This window comes from Aphanomyces astaci (assembly GCF_000520075.1).
Source record: "Aphanomyces astaci strain APO3 unplaced genomic scaffold supercont1.2, whole genome shotgun sequence".
In the NCBI taxonomy this organism is placed as follows: domain Eukaryota; phylum Oomycota; class Saprolegniomycetes; order Saprolegniales; family Verrucalvaceae; genus Aphanomyces; species Aphanomyces astaci.
Genome location: NW_009798265.1, coordinates 1,403,906 through 1,418,269, shown reverse-complemented (window position 1 = coordinate 1,418,269; position 14,364 = coordinate 1,403,906). Strand labels below are relative to the sequence as shown.

The 14,364-nt window shown below is 53.2% G+C and overlaps 10 protein-coding genes across 17 annotated transcripts; 6 read left to right on the top strand and 4 right to left on the bottom strand.

Annotated features, from left to right (window-relative positions):
* The first annotated feature begins 153 nt into the window (after positions 1 to 153).
* On the top strand, positions 154 to 2,520 carry H257_01386 (hypothetical protein). 4 transcript variants are annotated; one of them, XM_009824555.1, is made up of 6 exons: positions 154 to 234; positions 281 to 530; positions 577 to 663; positions 720 to 1,533; positions 1,575 to 2,286; positions 2,351 to 2,520. In XM_009824555.1, the coding sequence occupies exons 1-5, from the start codon at positions 173 to 175 to the stop codon at positions 2,255 to 2,257; spliced, it is 1,896 nt and encodes a 631-aa protein (XP_009822857.1). In that variant the 5' UTR covers positions 154 to 172; the 3' UTR covers positions 2,258 to 2,286; positions 2,351 to 2,520. The 4 variants fall into 4 exon arrangements, with proteins under 4 accessions (XP_009822857.1, XP_009822860.1, XP_009822858.1 ...); XM_009824558.1 differs by having other exon boundaries at positions 281 to 663; XM_009824556.1 differs by lacking the exon at positions 2,351 to 2,520 and having other exon boundaries at positions 1,575 to 2,336.
* Positions 2,521 to 2,695: 175 nt separating this feature from the next.
* H257_01385 (hypothetical protein) lies at positions 2,696 to 3,948 on the bottom strand. The gene is made up of 5 exons (XM_009824554.1): positions 3,815 to 3,948; positions 3,611 to 3,756; positions 3,368 to 3,552; positions 2,958 to 3,319; positions 2,696 to 2,909 (listed from the first exon to the last, which is right to left on the bottom strand). Exons 1-5 carry the CDS (start codon positions 3,906 to 3,908, stop codon positions 2,842 to 2,844), a joined length of 855 nt encoding a protein of 284 aa, XP_009822856.1. The 5' UTR covers positions 3,909 to 3,948; the 3' UTR covers positions 2,696 to 2,841.
* A 164-nt stretch (positions 3,949 to 4,112) lies between these two features.
* On the top strand, positions 4,113 to 4,577 carry H257_01384 (hypothetical protein; the record flags this gene model as incomplete). The annotated part of the gene is made up of 3 exons (XM_009824553.1): positions 4,113 to 4,237; positions 4,305 to 4,384; positions 4,453 to 4,577. 3 exons carry the CDS (start codon positions 4,113 to 4,115, stop codon positions 4,575 to 4,577), a joined length of 330 nt encoding a protein of 109 aa, XP_009822855.1.
* Positions 4,578 to 4,674: 97 nt separating this feature from the next.
* On the bottom strand, positions 4,675 to 5,649 carry H257_01383 (hypothetical protein; the record flags this gene model as incomplete). Its single annotated transcript, XM_009824552.1, has 1 exon — positions 4,675 to 5,649. One exon carries the CDS (start codon positions 5,647 to 5,649, stop codon positions 4,675 to 4,677), a length of 975 nt encoding a protein of 324 aa, XP_009822854.1.
* Positions 5,650 to 5,673: 24 nt separating this feature from the next.
* Positions 5,674 to 6,071, top strand: H257_01382 (hypothetical protein; the record flags this gene model as incomplete). The annotated part of the gene is made up of 2 exons (XM_009824551.1): positions 5,674 to 5,682; positions 5,817 to 6,071. The coding sequence occupies 2 exons, from the start codon at positions 5,674 to 5,676 to the stop codon at positions 6,069 to 6,071; spliced, it is 264 nt and encodes an 87-aa protein (XP_009822853.1).
* H257_01381 (hypothetical protein) lies at positions 5,688 to 7,693 on the bottom strand. Of its 3 annotated transcripts, XM_009824549.1 has the most exons (6): positions 7,198 to 7,693; positions 6,925 to 7,155; positions 6,561 to 6,881; positions 6,375 to 6,503; positions 6,232 to 6,322; positions 5,688 to 6,154 (listed from the first exon to the last, which is right to left on the bottom strand). In XM_009824549.1, the coding sequence occupies exons 1-6, from the start codon at positions 7,669 to 7,671 to the stop codon at positions 6,090 to 6,092; spliced, it is 1,311 nt and encodes a 436-aa protein (XP_009822851.1). In that variant the 5' UTR covers positions 7,672 to 7,693; the 3' UTR covers positions 5,688 to 6,089. The 3 variants fall into 3 exon arrangements, with proteins under 3 accessions (XP_009822851.1, XP_009822852.1, XP_009822850.1); XM_009824550.1 differs by having other exon boundaries at positions 6,375 to 6,881; XM_009824548.1 differs by having other exon boundaries at positions 6,232 to 6,503.
* Positions 7,694 to 7,878: 185 nt separating this feature from the next.
* Positions 7,879 to 8,672, top strand: H257_01380. 2 transcript variants are annotated; one of them, XM_009824546.1, is made up of 3 exons: positions 7,879 to 7,980; positions 8,037 to 8,392; positions 8,449 to 8,672. In XM_009824546.1, the coding sequence occupies exons 1-3, from the start codon at positions 7,929 to 7,931 to the stop codon at positions 8,536 to 8,538; spliced, it is 498 nt and encodes a 165-aa protein (XP_009822848.1). In that variant the 5' UTR covers positions 7,879 to 7,928; the 3' UTR covers positions 8,539 to 8,672. The 2 variants fall into 2 exon arrangements, with proteins under 2 accessions (XP_009822848.1, XP_009822849.1); XM_009824547.1 differs by having other exon boundaries at positions 7,879 to 8,392.
* On the bottom strand, positions 8,513 to 10,067 carry H257_01379 (the record flags this gene model as incomplete). 2 transcript variants are annotated; one of them, XM_009824545.1, is made up of 8 exons in its annotated part: positions 8,513 to 8,676; positions 8,755 to 8,877; positions 8,940 to 9,010; positions 9,071 to 9,176; positions 9,247 to 9,489; positions 9,554 to 9,676; positions 9,722 to 9,871; positions 9,942 to 10,067. In XM_009824545.1, the coding sequence occupies 8 exons, from the start codon at positions 10,065 to 10,067 to the stop codon at positions 8,629 to 8,631; spliced, it is 990 nt and encodes a 329-aa protein (XP_009822847.1). In that variant the 3' UTR covers positions 8,513 to 8,628. The 2 variants fall into 2 exon arrangements, with proteins under 2 accessions (XP_009822847.1, XP_009822846.1); XM_009824544.1 differs by having other exon boundaries at positions 8,940 to 9,176.
* Positions 10,068 to 10,240: 173 nt separating this feature from the next.
* Positions 10,241 to 12,701, top strand: H257_01378 (hypothetical protein). Its single transcript, XM_009824543.1, has 4 exons — positions 10,241 to 10,509; positions 11,739 to 11,971; positions 12,041 to 12,112; positions 12,158 to 12,701. The coding sequence occupies exons 1-4, from the start codon at positions 10,278 to 10,280 to the stop codon at positions 12,587 to 12,589; spliced, it is 969 nt and encodes a 322-aa protein (XP_009822845.1). The 5' UTR covers positions 10,241 to 10,277; the 3' UTR covers positions 12,590 to 12,701.
* A 334-nt stretch (positions 12,702 to 13,035) lies between these two features.
* H257_01377 (hypothetical protein) lies at positions 13,036 to 13,752 on the top strand. The gene has a single exon (XM_009824542.1). It carries the CDS (start codon positions 13,069 to 13,071, stop codon positions 13,669 to 13,671), a length of 603 nt encoding a protein of 200 aa, XP_009822844.1. The 5' UTR covers positions 13,036 to 13,068; the 3' UTR covers positions 13,672 to 13,752.
* The last annotated feature ends 612 nt before the right edge of the window (positions 13,753 to 14,364 follow it).

The following is a 14,364-nucleotide window of genomic DNA, read 5'->3' as shown; positions in this document are numbered from 1 at the left end:
ATTCGATTGCACTACTGTAAACACGAATGCTTGGGCGAGATCAATATTTTACTGGTGTAGGAACACTTTTAACAATTTACTAGTATATTTTATTGATATTTTACCAAAAACTGTGGGTAATTAGCCAATCAAACGCAGCTTAGAGATAAGCCCTTGAATTTCGCTTGACGACATGGCCCAAGCAACAACATGGCAGTCCGTCTGCGCTGACTTGGAAGATGTATTGAGACCACGGTACTTGATCTACAGACAACAGTAGCCATTCATGATCTGGCATTAGGGGTCTAGACCTCGTGATTCCGATGAACGTGGGCATGTACAACGAAGTGGCTCCGCCGGCCTACCAACTGGACGCGTCGCCGTCGTCGCTGTTGGTGATGGTTGGCAACACGAAGCACTTGTGGCCCACGTTTGTGAACTCGTTGGACGTGGGCAACATTCCTGACCATCCGTTGAACGACTTCACCGTGTACGAAGTCACACGAGCGTTGGCGCTGGTCACATCGACCTCCAGTGTTGCAGTCGAAAACGTAGATTGACTGCGTAGCAAACCACCCGTCTGCTAACTTCCTGTAGGTGTTTTGGGTTCACGACACTGAGATTGGGAAAATGATTGCCGCGGTGCGCATGGTCGTGGCGTCGGGCTTTGCATCATACTCAAACGTATACCCATCATCCATCTATGCTGCGCCGACATAAACAGGAACATTCGTCGCTAGGAAGCTCACTTGTGCGTACATCCGACATACGGCCCTTGGTTTGGCCTTCGCGCCGCCATTGTGTTTGCGTGCCCAGGCCCCACCGAGCCAGTGTACCATGAGCCGGCCACGCTGACCCTGCCGGCCGACGTCTCCCAACGCACGCGCGACCTGTTCGACCAAGCGATCGCCGTCAAGACCGTGTCCGCCGAGGCCAAGTCCATCTGGTTCCGCCTCCGCGTGGGGCTGCATCCGAGCCACCCGTTCATGTACTCGGACGCCCAAGTCCGCTTCCACTACGCCAACTCGCCCGAGTCCCGCAAGGCGGTCATTGCGGCCGTGCAGTCCCACACCCCCATCGACTACGTGCTGGAGCCGCCGACATCTGCCGCTGTGACCTGCCGTCGCCTAGTCCAAACCGTCTTGACTGATCTCATGGCCAGCCATCCCCCTCCGGACGTGGTGCTGCTCAGTGGCGGCCTGGACACATCCATCATCGCAGAAGCCAGCGCGTGCGACCTGGACGCGCTCACGGTTGAATTTGCGACGCCCATCCTGACCATCCAAAGCGGCATCACGGTCCGAGCAGACCCTGCCGCACAGGATGCCACGTATGCCAGCGCCATCTGCCACCGACTCAACATACCCCATCATTGCCTCGAAGTGTCTGTGGAAACCCTATTGGAGCACGTGCCTGTTGTGAGTCGAATTCTCACGACGTTCGACCCCATGGAGCTCCGCAATGCGATCGTGATCTACCACTCGCTGCTGCGGGCCAAGGAACTCGGGTACCAGTGTGTGGTCACGGGTGACGCTGCCGACGAGTTGTTTGCCGGTATGTTTGTGGTTTATGTTCGTGCTTACTAGTCCGACTAGGGTACTCGTTCTACGCGAGCATGCCGGAGGACCGGCTGCAGCTGTACCGGCACCACATTGCGCGCATCATGCGGTTCTCGGCGCAGCCACTGGCGGCGGCGTTGGGGCTGACGGTGCGCAGTCCGTTCCTCGATCCCCGCGTCGTGGAATTTGCCCTGTCATTGGGCAAACACGCCCTCGTTGGGGACAAAACCCCCGTGCCCAACGGCAAAACGTACGGCAAGCTCGTGTTGCGCCAGGCGTTCCCCGAGGCATTTTCCCAATGGCGCGACAAGGAGCCCATCGAACAAGGCGCGGGGACATCCCAGCTCCGACTCGGGTACTTTGGGGATGCCAACGTTCCTGGCTTTTACTCGAGGCAGCGGCAGCTGTACCAGCAGCACCACGTCGTGCTGCGGGACCACGAACACTTGGTCTACTTTGAGCACTTTCTCGCGGCATTCGGCGGATCGCTGGACGCCGTCCCCAAGGTGCGCGACGGCGACGATCCGTGTCCGGCTTGTCGCTTCGACCTGTCGTCAAAGGACCAGGACTTCTGCATCACGTGCGGCTTCTGGCCGGCGCGAACGACCGACGCCAACGCCGCCTCGGCCAAACCGGCCATGGACAAGCTGGCCGAGTTGCTCCAAAAGTTGCAGGAGAACGACGAGTCTGTAGAAGAACCAAACCCGTCAGTAAACTAGGGAAGCACTCGCTTAAAGGACATGAAAAGGTCCGATGAAGTGACTAGATGTACATATACGGTAAACTGGTATGAAGGCTGTGTTTGTTACTAGGTACTACATGAATCGCCTGCACCGTTGCTCGTTGCGGCTCGAATACTTCTAAGGCCGCGGAGAACATGGAAGACATGGAAGTTGGAGCCTGATTGACCAACAATTACATTTTACGTCGAAAGTCAGATTGATTTACATTTTTTATTGAAATATATCGATTGCACCCCGAAATATATTGAGCCACTCCCTGAATTGAGCACATATACAGTGAAATAAATATAAGGAACATCGCTTGAAATATACTGCAACCTACTTGGTTGCAGGCGAAATATAACAAATATACAACGAACGAAGTGGAACCGCCGCGAATTGCTTGTTCATTTCGCGAAAAAGTATGGTGAGGTCCTGAAATTAATCTCGAAAAAAGGTGTAGTAGTACTAGTAGTAGGTAGTAGTAGTATGTCGAGTGTCGTGGTCACTGGTATAATTCACAGACAACAGTCGTTAGGCTTGTCTTAGACGATTCCATGCTGGACTGTTATAGCACGTTATTACTTTCGACTCAAGTCTTTGGCAGTGCGATGGGCGTACAAGTTCCATTCCATCTTGGTCTGCGTGACTACATATCACAAAGTTATGGTACTCAAGGAGTATCATAACATCGTACCTGGCATCACCCGCCGCATCTCTTTGAACGTTTCCTCCGTCATGTTGATGTACATGTCTTCCAAGTTGCTATGCACGACATGCTCTTCGGCGCGAAGAACAGCGAGCACCGCTTGCGCCAGCGATTCGCCGGTCACTGGAACGGGCGCCACGTCCTTGTGGCTCTGCAACTGCAAATTGCCGTCTTCAAAGTAATGCACGTGCAGGTCAATGCGACCGGCGAGGGTCGCGGCGTCGGGTGACACGTTCGTCAATGTCCATTTGGATTTCCACCGGCCCGACCAAAAGTTGCGCAAGCTCACGCGTTCAGTGGACAACACGATCGTGATCGTCGAGTCTGTCGCAAAGACAGCGGCGCCGCCTCTACCAGCTCCATATAAGACCTAATGAGAATGGTGGTCGTGTACGCACTGGTTGCCAAATTGCGTGGCCAGATATGCATCGACTTCGACTTGGAGCTCGGCACGAAGTGGTTCCAGCGACGAGGTAAAGCGCGCCGACGCATCTTGAACGTCCTGAGCCAAGATTTCTTGTGTGACGTGGTCAAAGCCCCACACTTTTCGGCCGTGGGTGTCGAGGTAATGACCCACATCCACCTACATGCATACAAAAAAACATGTGAGGTGGCTACGATCAAATGAAGTGGAGGTAGACCTCGCCTTCCTGGCACACGACCAAGCGCTTCGACTCGTCCACGTTGGGAATTTGAACGGGCAGGGAGTTCTCAACGTTGTACGTGTGTAGGATCCCTCGTAAAGCTGTGTCGGACAGCAACCCACGAGGCAGCAATTTGGCAACATCTACATGCGCCACCATGATCTTTCTATGGCATACACCTCGGCATGCAGACATACCAACCTTTAGACACATCGCGCACTTCACCAGGGGGACTTGCCAGTAGGAAGCCTTTGGCGACGTTGAGCTTTTCTGCGTCGGAGAGGACGTCGGCCATGTCAAGATCGCAACCGTGAAAATGGGGAATGCGGCCAGAAATACGGGATGGCAGCATGAATGCAGGTCGCCAGAGTAGTACTTTAGCGGAGGGTCCCCATAAAGTTCGCAGGGCAATACATATCCGGATATTAACCGGAAGTTGATGGTTGGCACGAAAACGAATTAATTCCTGGATCTGCCGCCGCGCCAGCACAGACTCGCCATGACTTCGATCATTGTTCCCAAGCTGCAAGTTCACACGACATCGTCGACCAGCGCCAAGACGTTTGTCTTTCACGATGAAGACCACACAGTCGGCAACGCCGTGCGTTACATGCTCATGCGCAAGTATGTCCATTTGTCCATCAGGCCACTCTACCATCCTTAATGTTGTTGGCTAACTCGTTGACATTAGCCCTGACGTGAACTTTGCCGGGTACACGATTCCGCATCCGTCGGAGCCCAAGATGCATGTGCGTGTCCAGACTGTACCATGTACGCCATCATGACATCTACTACTTGCCATAAATGTTCACTCGATCTCACCTTCTTCGTGTTTGAAGCCAAATCGGCAAACCAATCGATGCGAACTGCATTGACCGACTTGAAGGCTGTGTCGGTGCACGTGGACAAGGCATTTGCGAAGGAGCTCAAGTCGTTCAAGAAGAAGCATGGCAAGCAACCATAAACCAACCACCTGCTTCCTCTCATCGCCGTACACATTCTTCACTAGAACCAGTCCCTCTTAAGTTTAACATCATTTGCATCCCATCGTTCGTTGGTTTTCATCGCTCGACGGCGACTTTGGAGTTGTGTTTTCGACGGAACTTTGCTTTGAACGTGTGTTTCATCTGCGAAAACTTGGAAATGCCGTCGCCCGTCGTGGGCACGCGCCCCCTCGCCGCCTTCAAATCCAGCGCCCTTGTGGCCGTGACCAGCGAATTCCGCAGTGTGATGACCATGCCATGCGATTCCCCAAGGTACTTGGCGGCCACGTCCGCGCCTTTGCGGTATGAGTGGATGCTCAGCTCGAGCTTCTTGAGGAACTCTTGCTCGACGCCAACGTTGTGGTATGCAATTCCGAGCACCGCAATGCGATCCAGCTGGACATTCTCCCCCTGAGTGTTGTTGTTGTTGGTGGAGAATAGTTCTTCGTGGAGTAAGATGAGCGCCGCCTGCGCTTGCTCCAGCGCGCCTTGATGGCGACCTAGTTGAGATAGCACCGCGCACATGTTGAGGTGCGTGTCGGCGCGATTGGGGACGTGCTCCAGCTTGGCTTCGATCGCCAACGCCTCGGTCAAGTGGGTCAATGCCTTGTGCAGATTGCCTTGGCGGCGGTAGTAACATGCAAAGTTGTTGAGCGTCACGGCGCGACCGGCGAGGTGGCGCTCCGTGAGGATCTCGGCCTTCTTGAGCAGTTCCAACACAATGGGGAAGTTCTCCTGCTGCAAGTACGTCATGGCGAGGAGGTTGCACATGTCGCCCACGGTCTTGCACGCGTCGCGGACTTCAGCGCTGTCGGACCCGTAGAAGTGCTGCCGCAGCACCAGCCCCTTCTCCATGCACTCCAACGCGTCCGTGTACTTGCCTTCTTGTTGCAACGACGTGCATTTCGAGTCCAGCCGTTGCAACGCGTACATTTCTTGGTCGTCCATGGCACCTTCGTCGTCCTCTGCCCCCACGTCGTGACGGTCGTCGTCGTCACCGTCATGCACTTCTTCCAACTGGAGGTCCCCTCCGCCGTCACGGATGCTGGTCATCGTGTCGCGTTCAGTATCACGAGCATGCAACTTGTTGTTTCAATCTATGAGCTAAATATAGATTCATGGCCGTTTGTTGGGGTCAGATATGTTTGTTGTGGGTGGCACAGTAGTGGTCATTTCGAAACGCCCCATCTGCCGTCACAAATACTATGCAATATATGCAGGAGGACGACCGTACGACATCATGGAGCCCTCCCCTCCGCCGCGCCTCGGCATCCGTCGGCGCCGCGTCCGTGCAGCACGAACGGATTGTGTCAATCAACCAGTGGTGGTCGGCGCTATTTGTCAAGGGCAAATTGGACCAGCTCAAGCAGTCACGGAAACCACAAGCTCCTGTCAACCACACAGTTTTACAGCAACCACTAAGCACGACGTTCAAAGTGTATTTTCCAAAGTTAGACTATACGGCGGCGTACTAAGTTATCTCAAAAATAGATTTATGTTGTCGAATGGAGCACTCGCTGCACTTGAGGTTGGCGCACAAACGTCAGCAGATTCGTTTCTATGACATGGCATCATATGAGAATATGCGTGATACTAGCATGAGAATGGCGGTGGTGGATGCACACACACACACACCTGCTTGGTCGGCCACGTCGTCGCTTGCATCCACTTTTTGCCGGGCATGGAGCTGGACAACCGTCTTGTAGCCTTCGGTGATGGCAAACAGCTACACAAAAAAGCCAATCAAAACGACTCATCCGGTGGTCTTTGCGTCTGACCTGCGCTGGACTCGGTCGTCGGAAGAAATGAGCTTCCATTTGCGAGATGGCGACGAGCGTGAGCGGCGGCGCTTCGCCACTGAGCAGCTTGGACACTTCATTGAAACTACCCACCACCTTTTGCGACATCTACATAACCAAACACACAAACCGATCTCAATGTCATCGATCGTGTCCGATACATACCTCTTTGGTGACCTTTTCCACGTTGGAAAAGAAGGATGACATGTCAAAGCCACTGGATCGCTTGGCGAGGCGGGGCCGTCGGGGGTCGTCGTGCTCACGGGCCGATTGCTCCAAGCGCCGCTTGGTCGAGTTGTGATTCTCCATGTTCGCTTCGACCGTGGCCACGATGCGCTCGCTGTTTTGAGAAAAAATAGGCTTGCATGGGGTGCCGGGGGCTTTGAAATGCAAGACGAACGACTGGTTTGCCCCGCGCTTGAGGACGACCCGCGCAATATCCTTGAGGGGGATTACTTGGTGCACCGCGGCCAGGTCGTGTTGATGCTACGTCCACGTGTGATGATGAAGAAGTTCATGCTTGACGTACATGAGTGGGGCCGGGATGCAGGATATACAAGGACGAGGGGGTGACACCCACGAGAATGGCCGTGACGACGGCGCCCGTGACGTCGTTCCCGTGAAACAGCGTGCCGGGGACATGCGCGAGAGGAAAAAGCGTGCAGTCGGATGGAAGAACTACGGCAGGAGAAGGTCGTCGTCGGGAGGGAGGAGACTGAGCGGCACTCGGAATTGGTGGTGGCGGCGGTTGCGGGTCAAACTATGCAACGATCAACATGGAGAGTCGGTGTCGAGTACGTACGCTGTGCATTTGCTTGATGAACTCGGTGACGAGCTTGGGCGCCACGCGGACAAAGTCTTGCTTCAACGGCGTCTGCAGAAGGGGTAGGTTCACATGATATGTCGATGTCGACCCCGTGGTGGATTTCGTGATGAGTTCGTGAGGGACATATATATGGGTATTGGACAGCACTTCCACCAAGTACGCATGATCCAACTCGGCAACTCGTAGATGGACCATTGGCACTATCGGAAGCATGGAACTTTGCTCGAGAAGCGGGACAAAACATTGCACGAGGACGGACGTGAACGATTCAAAGACCATCGTCACACCCGCGGCGTCGCGTTCGTCCATCTGGAGCTTCACTTGCAGCAGGAACGTTTCAACTTCTGCATCTAATCCAACCACATCAACGTCCTTGATGGAGTCGTCATATTGGGAATCGTCCATGTCCACGTCTTCCACAATCACGTCGTCTCTCACGCCTGTCGGCATCTTCACTTGTCTCTGCAAAAACTGCGTGAATAATGTCATTTCGAGAACTCAACTGGTTTTACAGGTTTATCCGGGAGAATTACATATTCATCCGGATTATTTAGTTCCAGCGGTGTAAAAATTGAGTAGCTGTAAGAATATGAATATGTCGAAAATATTTCCACAAATTTCATATTTTTATGAACTATTACTAAAAGTCTATTACTAAAAGTCTCTAGTATCGTGCGACTTCGGGAAGCACTCCGAGGATTCAGAGGATGTCGCTTGCAATGCGCCGCCTGTTGCCGCACCGCACCTCGAAGCTGCCAGGTCGGTCCCTCTTTGATGTCTTCTTTCTCAACGTTGCATGGCATGCATGAGTGCAGCCTTTGGACAACGCTGCCGGCACCTCACAGTTGTTCCGATGGCCCAAGTCTCGCCGTCCATGACAGGCGGGCGCATCACCAAGTGGACGAAGGACGTGGGTGACTTCGTGTCTTGCTACGACTTGTTGTACGAATTCGAAGTCAGCGGACTCACAGATATCGACGAAGAAGAGAACGTCACGACCAAGATGGAGCTAGAAAGCTGTGACGAAGGGTACCTCGCCGTCGTGTTCGATCCCGTGGTTCCCAACACGTGCCCAAAGATTGTTGGCGGTGGCACCCCCGTGGCCCTTCTCTGCGACACCGTTGACGAAATGCATGACGTTCAAGACCAGTTCAAGCGCCTCGGTCCCAAGGTAAGCCCTCCATCGACTTCCATCCGTCTGACTCGTCACTACTAACCTTGCATCAGATGTTGCAGAATGTGCCCGACCACAATGTCATGCCATGGCACGCATATCTTCTGGAGCCACAACGCAAAGATAACTCGTGTTGCAGCTGATATGTTAATCCTTTCATCGTTTTGTACAGTCTTCGTTATGGCCGCACTTCCTTCACTTGGAACACGTGACATGTTGCCTGACGCTCTTGCCTATTGCCTGACGCTCTTGGCTACAAATTCCTCTACCAGGGGATACACCTGCAAATAAAGAGCCATGATGAGAATGTCATGGGCAAATAGTGATGTTATGAAGTAGTAGTAGTACGCATTTTGTACTTGTGCTGGGGACGATGTCGCGGCCAGTGCTTCCCGGAGGACTTTGGCATTTGGGATGCCCACCAAGTAGCTGCCAAACATCTTTTTGACATAATGAAAACTCGTTGTTGACGCCAGCAATTGCTACAGAATGTACCCCGCTCAGCTTGGGTCTTGGTCGAATTTCACATTGCCATCAAACGTACTTCAAAGTGATACACATGACGTAGCAGCCCATGGCACTTTTGTTCGACACTCATCGACGCATTGTCATGTCCTACACAACCCCCCCCACGACAATGTACACCATCCGTCTCAGTCACCACCCAGTTCGTACCTTGAAACATCCGCGGGTTGCCAAACAGCGCTCGACCAATCATGACACCGTCGACTCCATACTCGTCGACCTTGCTTTGAGCATGTTGGATCGATTCTACGTCGCCCTAGGGACAGCAACATATATGTCTATTGTGATCACAACGACTAGTTCATGTCCAATGGTTTGCTTCTTACATTGCCGATGACGACGCAGGTCGACTGCCGCTTGTCCTTGACCAGGTGCACAATGTCCCCAATGACATCCCAATGCGCTGGGACTGCAGACATTTCGTCGCGGGTGCGGCCATGGATGGTCAGTGCCTCTGGCTCGGTGTCTAGAATGCGATTGATCCAGTCGTGGTAGTCGATGTAGTGGAAGCCGATGCGGGTTTTCACCGACACGGGCAGGCCGGCCTCTTGGCATGCACGGACAATGGCCTGTTGATAGATGATGTGTCGCGTGTTCGTTCAGGTCGTTGGTTCGGACATCGTAGAAACCAACCATGGCATTGGGCGGGTCGAGAATGAGCGCTGCGCCACTGCCTTGCTTGTTGACGTTTTTCTCGGGACAGCCCATGTTGATGTCGATGCCGTCAAACCCCAAGTCTCGAAGCAGCATCGCCGACTACACATGTGAGCCGTGCCAGCGAAGTTAGTTTTGACGATGAACCTCTCGGAATTGGTGCGGCTTGGAGCCAAAGAGTTGGGCGACGATCGGACGCTCTTCGGGAGCATATTGAAGCGCTGTGAGCATGCGGTTCCGGGACGCTTGAGACGACGAGCAGAGCGCTTCGCAACTGACAAACTCTGTCCACATGACCTGGACGAGTGGATGAGACGTCATGTTTGTAACCATGGTGTCTCTGGATGGACGTGACGGATGCACTCACATGTGGCTTGGCAAACTCTGTGATCGTAGCTCGGAAGGAAACGTCGGTGACATTGGCCATAGGCGCGACGCAGAAGAACGGCCGCGGCAAGTGCCGCCAAAATGAGGTCGGCGGCGGCACCTTCATTTCAAATTCGGAGATGCAGGCTTTTCATTGGCTCGAAATGTTTTCATTCGACGCAACGATTTGACAAAATTATGTGAGGAGGGATGTCGTGACGACCACTTTAGCATATCATGGCTACAGTACATATAAGTCTTCAAGTTGCATCTCCGGCATGCCATCCGTCGTGCGTCATATTTTGCGTGTGGACTTCATTGTTGGAGGCGACATACCATGGAGTTTGTGGAGGAATCACCGAGTCCTCCACCGACACTGGGCACAGTGGAGACTGTGGTGACGCATTTCTTCAGCGGAACCATCGCCGGCTTCACAGGGGCCATTGTGGGCTATCCCTTGGATACGATCAAGTCGCGCATGCAGACGCAGATGCACTTGCCGTCAGCAGCAACAATTGGCCGTCGAGTGACGCCATTGCAGGCCTTTGTTCACTCGATCAGGCAAGAAGGTTTCCTCTCGCTCTACCGTGGAGCATCCACGCAAGTCGCCCGCCAAGCCATAGGATGTTCCATCCTCTTTGGCCTGTTGTCCCAGTTCAAAGGGCTGTTCTACACTCCGTCGGATGGCCCTGGATCTCCGGAAGCTCACCCCCACGCCGTCTTGGCTGCATCTGCCGCATGTACAGGCATCGTCGAAGCATCTATCTATTGTCCGTTTGAAATCACCATGGTTCGCATGCAGGTAAGTCTTTACTTGAGCTACGTCTCCCTCATATCTTCGCTTAGACCCAAACGATCAAGCAATCGACATTGCAATGTGCCGCGAAAATCTACTCGGACTATGGACTTCGTCACGTATGTAACGTGCTTGGCTTCTTTACGATCTCAACCCATTCCATTAGGGTCTCTACCGAGGACTTGGACCGACGTGTTGCCGTGAAATGTTAGGCAACACCGTCTACTTTTTGTCGTACGAGCGGTTTAAGCACCTGCTCCACACCCACACCGATATGACGGAGATGCAAGTGTACGGCGTTGCCGGCGCCGCCGCTGGTCCTGTGTATTGGTGTACGAGCTTTCCGTTGGACACCATCAAGTCGGTGGTGCAGGCCGACGCAATGGACCCCCGTCGACGCAAGTACCATGGAATTCGGGACTGCGCGACACAGTTGTACCGCGAAGGTGGCGTTGGTCGCTTCTTCCGGGGGCTGTCGCCGTGCTTGGTCCGTACGATGCCTGTCAGTGCCGTCAAGTTCATGGCGTTCGAAAAGAGTGTGCAACTCATGACCCCGTGGTGGCCGTCGCAGCAGCGCACGACGAACTAGAGTCTTTGTCAATTTGAAATTCTGTTCGAGTAGGAAAATAAATAACCCCCTTTGATTGGTGGGTCGAAAATTTAATGGCCAATTGAAACGGACGATGTATTCAGATTTTGAGAAAAATAGCAAAATATCAGCCAACCGTGCAAATGGTCAAATTTCACGACAGCATTCAAACCGAAACGCCGAGGCAGGTTTCAAGATGGTAGAGGAGTCGAGCCCCATAGTCCTGGGCAAGGTGCAAACAGTGATCACGCACTTCTTCAGCGGTACAGTGGCCGGTGTCACAGGCGCAGTGGCAGGCTATCCATTGGACACGATCAAGTCGCGCATGCAGACGCAGATGCACTTGCCATCGACCACCGCGGGAAGTCGCATCACGCCACTGCAAGCGCTTGTGCATTCCATTCGGCAAGAAGGTTTCCTCTCGCTCTACCGCGGCGCCTCCACCCAAGTCGCCCGTCAAGCGATCGGGTGTTCCATTCTGTTTGGGCTCATGGCGCAGTTCAAGTGGTTGTTCTACACCCCGTCGACTGGTGTCGGGTCCGCCGAAGCCCATCCCCAAATTGTTCTCGCCGCGTCTGCCGCGTGCACCGGCGTCGTCGAGGCGTCCATCTACTGTCCATTCGAAATCACCATGATTCGCATGCAGGTAGGTACAATTATCCCACTCCCACATTTGAGTCTGCCGCAACCTCAGGCTCGGACTTGTTGACGATAGACACAAGCGACGACAAGCCAAACGACGTCTCAATGCGCGAGGCAGATCTTTTCGCAATATGGCCTTCGCCATGTACGACCACTAATCCTCTTGACATGTCCTAACGAGGCAGTGAAGGGGCTATACCGCGGGTTCACACCCACTTGCTGTCGGGAAGTGGTCGGCAACACCGTCTACTTTTTAACATACGACCGCGTCAAGGACCAATTGCAAGCCAAGACACAGCTAACCCCCATGCACGTGTACGGCACGTCCGGCGCCGTGGCCGGGTTCGCCTACTGGTGTGTGAGCTTTCCGCTGGACACGATCAAGTCCGTCGTGCAGGCCGACGTGCTCGACCGCCGCCATCAAAAATACCTCGGAACCATGGATTGCGCGTCGAAATTATACCGCGAAGGCGGTGTGGGGAGGTTCTTTCGAGGCCTGTCGCCGTGTTTGCTGCGTGCGATGCCCGTGAATGCCGTGCAGTTCATGTCGTTTGAGAAAACGGTCGAGATGCTCACGCCGTTGTGGCCACATAGTTGGAGGACGAGCCAGGATGCACGATAAGGCATAAACCCAGCATCACAAGAATCCATGGCTGTCGATTTCAAGAGGGAAAACATTACTATGGGCTTGGCATGGGTCCTCCACAGGCAGTGTTTAAGCTGCGAGCACTCGTACCCGTATGCATACATTTGCAGTACAAGTAGGAGTCTAATGCAAGCACTCACGACAATACGCTGCACAACGAACGTCCAAGCCACCTCCTGCTAAATCCCCACCAGAAGCGAGCGATACGTGGCCGTCAATGTTAATAACGCCATAGGCATGCAATACTGGCGAATCTATCGCATCCGTGGAGGCTTCGACGGCCCTTATTGGAACTGTGGATGTGGATGGATGGTCAAGGGGATTCTCCAAGAAAGACCGTCGGTGACTCGCATCTTTCGTGATGATGTTATCAGGAACATGCGGATTTCATCCGGATAAACAACGAGGAATATGAAAGATCGCTCAATTTGGATTTCATCGCTTTGGACTCAACCATGTTTCGCGCCGTCCAATCTCGTTTGCAGAAGCTACCAACTCGTGCGCGTATGCTGTCGACCGCAGGTCCAGACGGCACCGCGTATGCCCGATCTACGTCCGTGTTCCACTGGGTGGTGGCTGGCGTATTTGGCGGCGTTGTAGGTACTGTGAAACTGGCCCAAAACACGACGGACAAGGTGGAGAAGCTCCGTCTGATGAACCTCCATAAGTCTCTCGCGGTGATTGCCGCTGTGCTCGTTCCTGCGCGGATTGGTACCCGACTGTTGACTCGATCGCCGCAAGCGTTGGCTGGGCCAAAATGGGAGCAACTCCTTGGCTCTGCGTCCCACCTTGGGCTTTATGGGCTCATGATTGGGTTGCCAAGTTCGGGCATTGCAATGGGCTACTACAGCGGGTTCGGGATTCCTTTCTTTGGCTCAAGAATCCCTGGAGCTGAAAAGCCCGACAAATCCATCTCTGGCCCCGCCTACAGTGCGCACAAGACGATGGGTCAAGCCCTCGTGTACTTCGTTCCATTGCACGTTGGGGCAGCGTTCTTCCACCACTTTCGAGGCGCTCAGATCTTTCAGCGCATCAACCCTTTCAAGGCGTCAAAGTAAGCACTCCTAGCGCAGATAACTTTCAAAAGTCAGCTTGGTGCTAGAAAATTATGGTAACGTGATCGACCAGTGATGGGCCTATTTTTTTCTTTTTTCTTTCGTGAATTCCTCATGAAGTATATACTACGTAGTATCCTATAGCGATGTGTTGGATGTAATCTGAAAGAGCACGTCAAGATCTGTCACATACACCTAAACACAATGGATTTAGACAGTTCGCGATGACGTAAATAATTTCGCAAGTTGCAAAATTTACATTGACGACCAGTGATGGGCCGAATTTTATACTTGAATTAAGTATCGATTAGGGTTGTGTAAAAAACTGGCGAGCAGACTGGAAATTATCAAATGATAAAGGTATATTATATTTGAACAGGAATAAGATATTGCGGAACTGTACTGCACATTCTCACTTTTTCGGACACAAAACCGTACCACGTGGCAATGTTCAGCAGGTGGGTCAAATACCCACATGTTTTCGAAGTGTCCTGTCAAGAGGGACGAGGAAAGAACCAAACGTAGATGAGCGGTACAGTATGTAGGACGTACTAGTAGATGAGCGAGGATAACGTAGGCGAGCGGTGGAATAGTGCCGAACGTAAACCAGCCAACAAGTACATCCTATCCCTGTGTTTATCGACCTCGTCAAAGCGGCCATGTTTGTACGTCGGCACGACGCACACTACAGTGTAC

Excerpts from the sequence above, each read along its gene's own strand:
- H257_01385 (XM_009824554.1), bottom strand. The coding sequence starts at position 3,908 with ATGGCCGACGTCCTCTCCGACGCAGAAAAGCTCAACGTCGCCAAAGGC. Across the intron at positions 3,757-3,814 it reads AGTGCGCGATGTGTCTAAAG|ATGTTGCCAAATTGCTGCCT; the intron begins GTTGGTATGTCT and ends TGGCGCATGTAG. Across the intron at positions 3,320-3,367 it reads GCCACGCAATTTGGCAACCA|AGGCGGCGCCGCTGTCTTTG; the intron begins GTGCGTACACGA and ends TGGAGCTGGTAG.
- H257_01380 (XM_009824546.1), top strand. The coding sequence starts at position 7,929 with ATGTCGCTTGCAATGCGCCGCCTGTTGCCGCACCGCACCTCGAAGCTG. Across the intron at positions 7,981-8,036 it reads CCGCACCTCGAAGCTGCCAG|CCTTTGGACAACGCTGCCGG; the intron begins GTCGGTCCCTCT and ends GCATGAGTGCAG. Across the intron at positions 8,393-8,448 it reads TCAAGCGCCTCGGTCCCAAG|ATGTTGCAGAATGTGCCCGA; the intron begins GTAAGCCCTCCA and ends ACCTTGCATCAG.
- H257_01386 (XM_009824555.1), top strand. The coding sequence starts at position 173 with ATGGCCCAAGCAACAACATGGCAGTCCGTCTGCGCTGACTTGGAAGAT. Across the intron at positions 531-576 it reads CCAGTGTTGCAGTCGAAAAC|GTGTTTTGGGTTCACGACAC; the intron begins GTAGATTGACTG and ends AACTTCCTGTAG. Across the intron at positions 1,534-1,574 it reads TGCCGACGAGTTGTTTGCCG|GGTACTCGTTCTACGCGAGC; the intron begins GTATGTTTGTGG and ends TAGTCCGACTAG.
- H257_01381 (XM_009824548.1), bottom strand. The coding sequence starts at position 7,671 with ATGCCGACAGGCGTGAGAGACGACGTGATTGTGGAAGACGTGGACATG. Across the intron at positions 6,882-6,924 it reads TGCATCCCGGCCCCACTCAT|CATCAACACGACCTGGCCGC; the intron begins GTACGTCAAGCA and ends ACGTGGACGTAG. Across the intron at positions 6,504-6,560 it reads TGGAAAAGGTCACCAAAGAG|ATGTCGCAAAAGGTGGTGGG; the intron begins GTATGTATCGGA and ends TTGGTTATGTAG.
- H257_01378 (XM_009824543.1), top strand. The coding sequence starts at position 10,278 with ATGGAGTTTGTGGAGGAATCACCGAGTCCTCCACCGACACTGGGCACA. Across the intron at positions 10,510-11,738 it reads TCACTCGATCAGGCAAGAAG|GTTTCCTCTCGCTCTACCGC; the intron begins GTTTCCTCTCGC and ends TTCGGCAAGAAG. Across the intron at positions 12,113-12,157 it reads CGCAATATGGCCTTCGCCAT|GGGCTATACCGCGGGTTCAC; the intron begins GTACGACCACTA and ends GAGGCAGTGAAG.
- H257_01377 (XM_009824542.1), top strand. The coding sequence starts at position 13,069 with ATGTTTCGCGCCGTCCAATCTCGTTTGCAGAAGCTACCAACTCGTGCG.